Source organism: Manihot esculenta, chromosome 12 (genome assembly GCF_001659605.2).
Source record: "Manihot esculenta cultivar AM560-2 chromosome 12, M.esculenta_v8, whole genome shotgun sequence".
Classification (NCBI taxonomy): Eukaryota; Viridiplantae; Streptophyta; class Magnoliopsida; order Malpighiales; family Euphorbiaceae; genus Manihot; species Manihot esculenta.
In genome coordinates, this window is record NC_035172.2 from 27,499,007 (window position 1) to 27,508,400 (window position 9,394).

Genomic DNA, 9,394 nt, shown 5'->3' on the forward strand with positions numbered 1-9,394 from the left:
GGTTGGACAGGGTCGCTGCGGGCACATTCCCTGCCAAGCTTGGCGAGGGGTTGAAAGGAATGGGTGGTTGGTTATTGGGAGTCGTAGGACTGGAAAAAGAGAACTGCTGCCCCTCTTGGGCAGAGCTCAGGTCGTTGTGAGTGTTAAGATTGTTTTCATTGTGATTAGCCATCGTGGATCTCAGTGGGTATGTTCAAAATGGAACTTCGGTGATGAAAAGATCTCTTTCGTCCTCATAGACGGCGCCAATTGATAATCTGAGATCCAGAAAATAGGGTTTTACAGAGGTTTTGTAGGTAATGGAAAAACTTTTTTCTCTGAGGGAAGGGTCTCCCCTTTTATCCTTTTCCTTTCGTCAGCTAGTGACATGTAACGGAGCCCTCGTCGTTGGGCCACGTGTCTCTGCTATACAGATACGGACGTACGAACATATCAGGCTCCTGCTACATGCGTAACGATCTTTGATTCGCCTCTAACACGCATGCAAGGGGACCTACTAGCAAGAAAGGCTGGTCGCTTTCTGTCTTCCGGGTTGGACGAGAAGGTGGGGTTGTGGCCGAGGATGGAGAAGGCTGGACTGTGGGCCCAGAGGGTTTGGGCCAGCTTGTAAGGAAAGCTTAGGTGGAGTACGATCTTGCGGCGGAATGGGCCAGGTCTGGCTCTTGGGGAAGATCTGGGAGCCTTCATATCGTGGGCCGTCTTCATGGGCCGACCCTTAGACAGGGGTGAAGGAACCCAGCGGTCATAAAAAATGAATAGAGTATAACACTTAAATGTAAATTTATTTATAGATATGTTTTTTAGAATAATATTTAGTGTTTCGGCTAAGTCAATATATTAATATTTAAAAATTAAAATAATAAATTATAATTTTTTTTTAACTTTTAACTGATCAGTGTTAAAATAATTATCGGTTATTAAAATATCTAACAATTATTAAAATAGCTAAATTACCAAATAATTTAAAATGATTTCGATTTATCTAAACATTATATTTTATTATCCATATTTGTTTGTAAATTTATTTATCATTACTCATATGTTATTTATATTCATATCAAAATCTAAGATTTTATAAATTTTATTGGAGATTTTAATATTTTATTTGAAATAAAAGATTTTATGAGAATTTAATTATATTATTTTTATTAAAATTTCTTATATGAAATGGAAAAATATAAATAACTTTTGAAGAAAAATTATATTAAAAGATCTAAAAGTATATGGATGCATAATTAAATCAGAAATCTAATGGCAACAAAATATCTATATAATTAATTTTAATTAGTTAATATTAAAACTTAATAATTGTTGTAGCCTAGAAGATTTGTTTTATTTTTTTGAAACGGATAGAAAATTCTTATAGTTTGGTATTTTGTGTTATTTTTATTTCTTATATATTTTATGATTATATTTTTAATTAATTTTTTTAATTAAAATAATTAGTTTTAAATTTTAGAGCAGATTCAAACCAGACTTAATTTTTTCTGTACACATCTCATAAAAATCTATAATAATTTTTTTAAAATAAAAATTTCAGAACACACAATTTTTATAAGTATGACGAGATTCGAACCTCTTAATTATAAAATTTAGAACAAATTATATTTTTAAAAATCATGCATCTCAAAATTTATTTTTAAAAATATTATCGTAGATTTCTATTAGATATCGACTTTAAAAATTAAATTTGATTTAAATTTACTGTAAAATAAAATATTTAAATGAAAAAATTATTTTTTTTTCATTCATGAATTATATTAAAATCAACACATATTTTTAAAAATTTTAAAAAACTATGACTTAATTTTTGTATTTTTAGTTTTGTCAAGTTAAAAATCATGTCATTAGGCATTGGGATATGATCTAAACACCATAAAAATAAATTACCTTTTCATCATTATATTATATCAAAATTAACGTTTAACGTGTATATATATTTTGAGACGGTATTGACATTTAGTATTTAAAATTAAATTTATTAAATTAAAAAAAATTCAAATAAAAATATGAGATTTTCAGTTTGATGCAGTAATAATATTAGGATTAAGTTATACTCACAGATTTAATTTGCTGATAAGTGCATTTAAATAAATTTGAGAGAATTTAAATTTTATTTTTTTATTTTTATTTAAAAAAATATTGAGATTAAGTTATTTATTTTTTAAAAAGTGGGGAAAACATATATTAATTTTAACATAATCAAGAATGAAAAATTAATTATTGTATTTTAATTAACAAAAAAAAACTAAAATTATTGTTTAAATTTATTTATATGTAAATTTAAAAGCATAAAAAATTTTATAAATTTGTTAATTAGTATATGAAAAATGTAAACATTGAAAACTAAAAATTCAAAGGGTTACACAATCAATCGCCACCGGTTGTGGCGAAGTTTGGATCAAAATGATATTATAAATTATTATCTTCTAGAAGGCAGTTAGAAGATGTGAAATAATGAGGGGGAGTGCCGTTGATTTTTCGTTGTTTTGTTTGAAGTCAAACTCTAAGCCATCATTTTGACTTTGGTAACAAATTTATTTATCTAAAAATCATTTGATTAAATTAATTATTTGTATGCAATGCATCTGCACTCTATATTCACATTATTAAATTCCAATTAATTATTTCTACCACCTAAATATTATAAAATGTTGAAAAAACAAAAATTAACATATACATATTTACACTTTTATTTTTAAAACTTAACTTTAATCTTTAATTATATAAGAAATTGTTAAAATACCTTAAAAATATATTATTTTTTTACTTTTTAAATTACATTAAAATTAACATATATATATATATATATATATCTCAATTTTTTAAACATAAATATCTTGAAATTTATCTAACAACTTAAAAAAATCTCAAATTTAATTTGATTGAAAAATTACATTTAATAAATATTCATTTTACAACATGCTTTAGATGGATTATTCAATTTTATTATTATTATTATTATTATTATTATTATTATTATTATTATAGTGATATTTGATTTTAGAACTCTCTCATTTCAAATGTTTTTAAGGTTCTTTACTAAAATTTTATAAAAAAAATAATTAAATAATGTTATTATTATTATAAAAAATCTTTGACTACTGTCTACTACTGAGAGCAAAGCGTCCATCAAATACAGATTTTATTTTTCAATAAAATGATATTTATACATATGTAATACTATTTTACACGTATTTTCTTTAAATTCTCAATTACTCAAATATCTGAATTATATTAGAAAAACAAAAAAGGCCATCTTTTTCTTTTTGTTGGTTCAAAGGTAGTGATCCGGTGCACACAAACGTTATTCACTTTGACCAAGGGAGCTGGTAAAGAAGATGACATGGCCAATGCATATGAATTAAGCTTATTCCCCACGTCTGCGCCACATAAACTATTTGTCTTGTCCAGACTTCTTTTTTTTTTTTAAAAAAAAAAAAAAATCCATAGTCAAAGGCTATTACCATGTGAATCATCACTGTTTTATCCCGTACACCATACAATTCCGATCGTTGGATTCACATGCTGGGTATGACGTGGCAATGTTATATGTCATTGATTGCTTCACAACTCTGCAGCTAAAAGAAAAAGAACTTCGAAAATAGAGATTCTCTCTCTGGTTGGTTTTTGTTTCTGGCTGTGTTCGTTGATTTTTTTCTCTTTCGGCTTCGGATTTTGTTCTGTTTTTTTGTCATCTTCTTGCAGAAAATCCTTTTTCTCTATCTCTGTGCCTAAATATCTCATTTGCGGGTGAGCTGTGTGCTCTGTTTTTGGCTTGGGAGCTGATCGGTTGTTAAGGTTATAGAAAGTTGCGATCTTTTTGGAGTTTCTTTTGCTGTTTCTATGGTGTTGTGGTATGGCCATGTCAAACAATCTCCAAGGTTGGTTAAGGATCCTCTACGTGGTTTTCGCCTTCTGCTCTGCCTTATTTCTGGGTGCTCTTAAAGGTACTCTCTTTCTTTTGGTATTTTGATCAAATGGGTGGCGGCTTCTTTTTTGGCAAATTTTTGTTTGATGGGCTTTTGGAATTGCCATTAAATATTGCAGCTGTGTTAGTGGGTCCTATTGCTGCTTCAATCCTTGTCGGAGGGAATGTTGGAGTGATCCTTTTGATGTTTCCTGCACATGTAGCCTGGGCGATCTACACCCTTGTAAAGTAACTCACATGGAAACTTCCTATTTTTCCAGAAATGGGCAGTTCATCCTTGAAAGAGTAAATTTTTTTTTCCTAATATGGCGATATTTTGATATCTGCAGGACTAATAGATTTGATGCACTGCTTAAAGCAGCCCTTTTGATTGTTTTGCCTGTTCTATTTGGCATATGGCTGGGTTTAAGCATAGCTGCGAGTGTTCTAGTGGGAGTGGGGTATGGCTTCTTTACTCCTTGGGTTTCTACTTTTGAAGCTTTTAGACATAGCTCTGAATCCAAGAAATTCTACCACTGTATTGTTGTAAGTTTCAATGGCTTCCCATGCTTTGATTTTTTTCTTGTCTAGTCTTTTAGTCCTCACTGTTTGATTATGTGAACTTCCTATTTATAAACATTAGGATGGAACCTGGGGAACCATTAAAGATAGCTGTACTGTAGTTACAGATTTTGCAGATATGTGCTATCATTCTTATCCACTTTACTTGAAGGAGCTGCGTCATTCTCCTGCTTCAAATGAGCAACGACATATTAGGTAACAGCAGTATTTTCACTTAATCAATTATAATTTTGTTGTAAGGTAACACAGTTTCTATCAGTTGAGCTGAAATAATCGTTATATTAAGTTGAAGCTACAGTTGAGTTCCGTCAGTGCACTGAGAAGTCTCTCCTATGTTGTTGTCTCTTAGGTTAATTCATGTGCCTGGATCTATCATTGCTGGGCTGATGGGGCTAGTAGTGGATGTCCCTCTTTTCACTGCAATTGTTATAGTTAAGAGTCCTTACATGCTTTTCAAAGGTTGGTTCAGACTGATACATGATCTAATTAGCCGAGAGGGTCCATTTCTTGAGACAGCTTGCATTCCAATTGCTGGCTTGACAATCCTTCTGTGGCCACTTATTGTTGTTGGGAGCATACTAGTAACCATTTTCTCAAGCATCTTCATTGGATTGTATGCATCAGTTGTAGTGTATCAGGTGGGTTCATAGCTCAGTACGATTTTATTACGAGTTATCAGTGGGGAACTTACCCTTCATTCTTACGGATGCAGGAAAGGTCTTTCCGGAGAGGTATAGCTTACGTGATTGCAATGGTTGCAGAATTTGATGAGTATACAAATGATGGGCTCTATCTTAGGGAGGGGAGCATCCTTCCAAAGTAATCCTTTTCTTTCTTCATTCTCAAATATGTAAATCTTTAGCCCTTAAAACAAAAAGTGCTGTCACTTGTAAGTTTTTTATTTTGATTTCTAACTATCAGAATCACATTGGTCACAGCCAGGCCCCGTTATCGAAAGAAGAAAGCTTCTAACTCTTCGGAGCTTTCTGTTGGAGGAAAGAATGGAAAACTTGGTCCTGCTACTGCTGAAGCTCCTGCAATGTTAGTTCCTAGCTTGGCTCCTTCAAGATCAGTCAGGGAGACAATACAAGAACTGAAAATGATTCAGGTATTTTAATTTATTGCTAGTATGAGGGTAGACAAAATCCTGTTTGTTGTCTGAACTTTTTTTTTAGTTCGAGTTTCCCTGATGATTCGATTAGAACTCTGTTTAGAAGCTGCTACATGCAAGCAATGATTTATGCTTGTGTACTTTGATATGCAACCATTGGCAGACTGGTAAATTCTCTGCTGTCTGCCACTGGTTTTGGAGGATATGAAATGTCAGATGTCAATTAAAACTCAATTACTAGCTTAATTTCAATGATATTATGAATCCCATGAATCATAGCCCTGATTATCAAGGACTCACCAATGTGTAAGTATTGATCAAATAATGTTGGATCTCGAGTCTTTCCCACTGGATGATAGTGACCATGACATGGGAGAATAGTTGCTTCATAAGTCAAAACTGATAGAGGCATACTTATCAAGTTTTATCTAATTTAATTTCTTTTAAATGCATGAAAAAGGTGATAATGTTTCTCAAAATGCAACAGATCTGGGGGACTATCATGAGATCATGTGAAACAAGGGGCAAGGAACTTTTGGATGCTGGTGCAATAACAGTAGGTGATCTCAATGACTGTCTAAAGGGGAAGAATGCAAATGAAGGAGCCATTATTGGTGTTGGCTTGCCATGTTATTCATTGTTGCAGACTCTTATCTACTCCATTAAAGCTGGTTCAGATGGTTTTGTGATGGTTGATGGGGTCGAAATCACTCATCTGAACAGACCAAATGACAAATTGTTTGACTGGTTCTTTCACCCTTTGTTGGTTCTGAAAGAACAAATTAGGGTAATCAGATTGGGAGAAGGCGAAGAAAGGTTCTTGCAGAAAGTAGTACTTTTTGGAAACGATACGAAACGTATAGAGGCCTGGGATAATGACAGCAATGTACCTCAAGAAGCTCTAAGAGCTGCTCAACTCCAGGGCATCAGTAGAAGGTATGAATTTTAACTGAAGCATACATTCATTTGGTTGTTAATCAATTCTATTGAAATAGCAATAACCCATGATCTCGAGTTCGAACTCCGGGTATGTAGAATACTTTGCGAGCGTGCCTGCTGAGAATCCATATTAGTCGAGTTGGTGGGATTCGGATATCAGATGGTTTAGAACCAGAAAAATGTAGCACTAACATAATTGCCTGGACCATAGAATTCTGTTGTCAACTTTCCTTTCTGTAACTTTTCATTAGGAAACCTGACCTTAATGAATCTGTTGACAGGATGATCGGAATGGTGAGGAGCGTATCGAAATTTCCCACCTATAGAAGGAGATTTCGGCTAGTGGTAAAGGCATTGATAACATATTCTACAGACAAGGAAGGTACAGGGAGATCAAATTCTGTGAAATGCAATTCCATTAGATCAGTTGAAGATGTGTGAAGTTCAGTATTGTTGTATGGGAGTTCATAGCTAGTTTGTGAATTCGTCATCTGAGGTTATTTATGCACATTAACTCCTGTAGCACAAGAATGCTTCACTGAAGGATTATCCAATTTCATAATGTAAATGAAGTTTGAACTTCTTAGAGCCTGATTGGCATTATTATTAGTGCTGAGGTTGAGGAAAATACTTTTAAAAATAAAATTTAAAAAAATAATTTTTAATTATTTTTAATATAATTTAATCATAAAAAATCAAAATAACAAAAACAGTTTTTTTTTTCAAATAATTTTTCCCAATAGCATTTTTCTAAAAAGTATTTTTCTGCCCATGCTCTTAGTCTTACTTGCAGCTAATATAGTAAAAAAATTTTGGATTGTATGAAGGGATAAGGAACCATTGAAGCATTAAGGCCCATGGATTGGAAATAAGGAGGAAGAAATTATAAACGTGGGCATTAACCACCTGTTCTATTATTAAACAATCAGAACTTCAAATGTCAAAGGTCAACATTCTTCAGAAAGGGCAACCCAAAACCCAAAGAATTTGTTATATTTTTTTAAATAATTCCAAAAAATTTATTTTATTAATAAAATAGTCTATTGATTTAAATTTTATAATAAAAAATAATATATTTTATATTTTATTATGTAGTATAATTAAATAAATTATCTAGTACTATTTGATAAGCTAATTGTAATATATTTGCAGAAATCCTTTAATATTTTATAAGTTGAGTAGGAAACTAATTATCAAAGAATTTGTCAGTTTAAATTATATATGTTAACTTCATCAAATTTAATTCACATTTATGATGTTATTATCTTGTAATAATGTATAAAATATTAATAAGTTGGAAAATTCTAAAGCAGTTGGAGCTTTTAATACAAAAGAATGTTTTTCAGAATTTTATATGTAATTGAAAAAATAATGTGAAAAATTATTTTTTTTATTTTAGTTTATGTAAATTTGGTTTAATATTTCTAATAAAATATATTTATTATATGTAATAAACATATATAATATAACAAATATAAAATATATTACATTGTAAATAGAAACCAGTTGTTTGGCAAGGAATCTTTAATCTATTATTTAAAGATTAAACTCGTGAAAGCATTATTGATTTATTATTGAAATTGATTAAGATATTATTTGTTTTAAAATTCTATTTCTTAAGAAGTATATTTTATTTTCATGAAATTTATTTATTGAAAAGTATAATATGAATGTGTTTAATATATAAATTAATTTTTTGAAAAGTAAAATTGTCTCCAAATTTCAAAAGATAATAATGCACATGATGTAATTTCTAATGTAACAAAGTGAAAGATAATTTGATAAAATTTCATTAAATTAGGAACTACAACCTACTGAATATTACCTAGATAAGTTCTTTTTATAGAAGAAAGTAGATTAATGTTCCACTTCCTATGAACTTAATTTAATAGTGTAAATCAAATTTTAGTATGATTTTACACTTATTGAAAAAGTTCTACTTCTATAATTTATTTATTTTTAATCAAATAAAATCTAAATTTGATGTTCTAAATATATTAAAATAGGGTATAATGATAAACTAACAGATTTTCTAAAAAAATTTATAATATTTTAATTATTATTTTTTAACAATAACGAAAAAATATAAAAAGTACTATGTGATTTAATTTGTATTAAAATAATATATCCATATAGTACTATGTGGTTCAATTTGCATTAAAATAGTATATCGTGATATTGTATAGTTAACAATAACGGTATTTTTTGATATTATAAAAAATGTTAATATGAAAAATATACAACGAGATAATATTATAATATGAGTTAAACATAGACATTAAAGTGAAAATAAAAAAAATACATTGTAATTTATTGTAACTTTTTTTTAAAAAATATTAACTAATAATTATAACATTAGTAGTTTTAATGGCATATAAAAATTATTGTTGTTTGCTAACGGTGGAATATCATAAGGTATTAGTAATTTGATACAATTTAAATCATAAGGTACTAATAATTTAATACAAATCGTCAAATTCTAAGTGAAAATGAGTAAAACCCCTTGGCATTGTTTTATAACTTTTCAAAAGTAATTTATATTATTTTATTATGACACTCTGTTATGGTATTTTTGAATATATAATATAAAATATTTAAACTTTTTTGTTATTATGTAATTTAATCTAAGATTTTAAAAGTTGATAAAATTTTAATTAGAAAAGTGTTTTACTGATGATAATGTCATGTGTTTTATTTTATTATATTTATATGACACATAAATGAGATAGTGCTCTCTCCTTAGTAGAAAGAAAGTTCTTTCTAGTTTTTTTTTTCTTTCTTTTCTTTGAGATCACTAATTAGTGTGGCTTTTTGGAGAGTTTCTTCTCTACCTCTACTAAGTAGAGGGAGAC

The 9,394-nt window shown here is 29.6% G+C and overlaps 1 protein-coding gene across 2 annotated transcripts; it reads left to right on the forward strand.

The window, feature by feature from the left end:
- Positions 1-3,516: 3,516 nt before the first annotated feature.
- LOC110627365 (uncharacterized membrane protein At3g27390) lies at positions 3,517-7,130 on the forward strand. 2 transcript variants are annotated; one of them, XM_043948554.1, is made up of 9 exons: positions 3,517-3,950; positions 4,051-4,159; positions 4,261-4,456; positions 4,554-4,687; positions 4,842-5,130; positions 5,205-5,311; positions 5,435-5,600; positions 6,064-6,539; positions 6,824-7,130. In XM_043948554.1, the coding sequence occupies exons 1-9, from the start codon at positions 3,860-3,862 to the stop codon at positions 6,981-6,983; spliced, it is 1,728 nt and encodes a 575-aa protein (XP_043804489.1). In that variant the 5' UTR covers positions 3,517-3,859; the 3' UTR covers positions 6,984-7,130. The 2 variants fall into 2 exon arrangements, with proteins under 2 accessions (XP_043804489.1, XP_021629339.1); XM_021773647.2 differs by having other exon boundaries at positions 3,527-3,950; positions 6,091-6,539.
- The last annotated feature ends 2,264 nt before the right edge of the window (positions 7,131-9,394 follow it).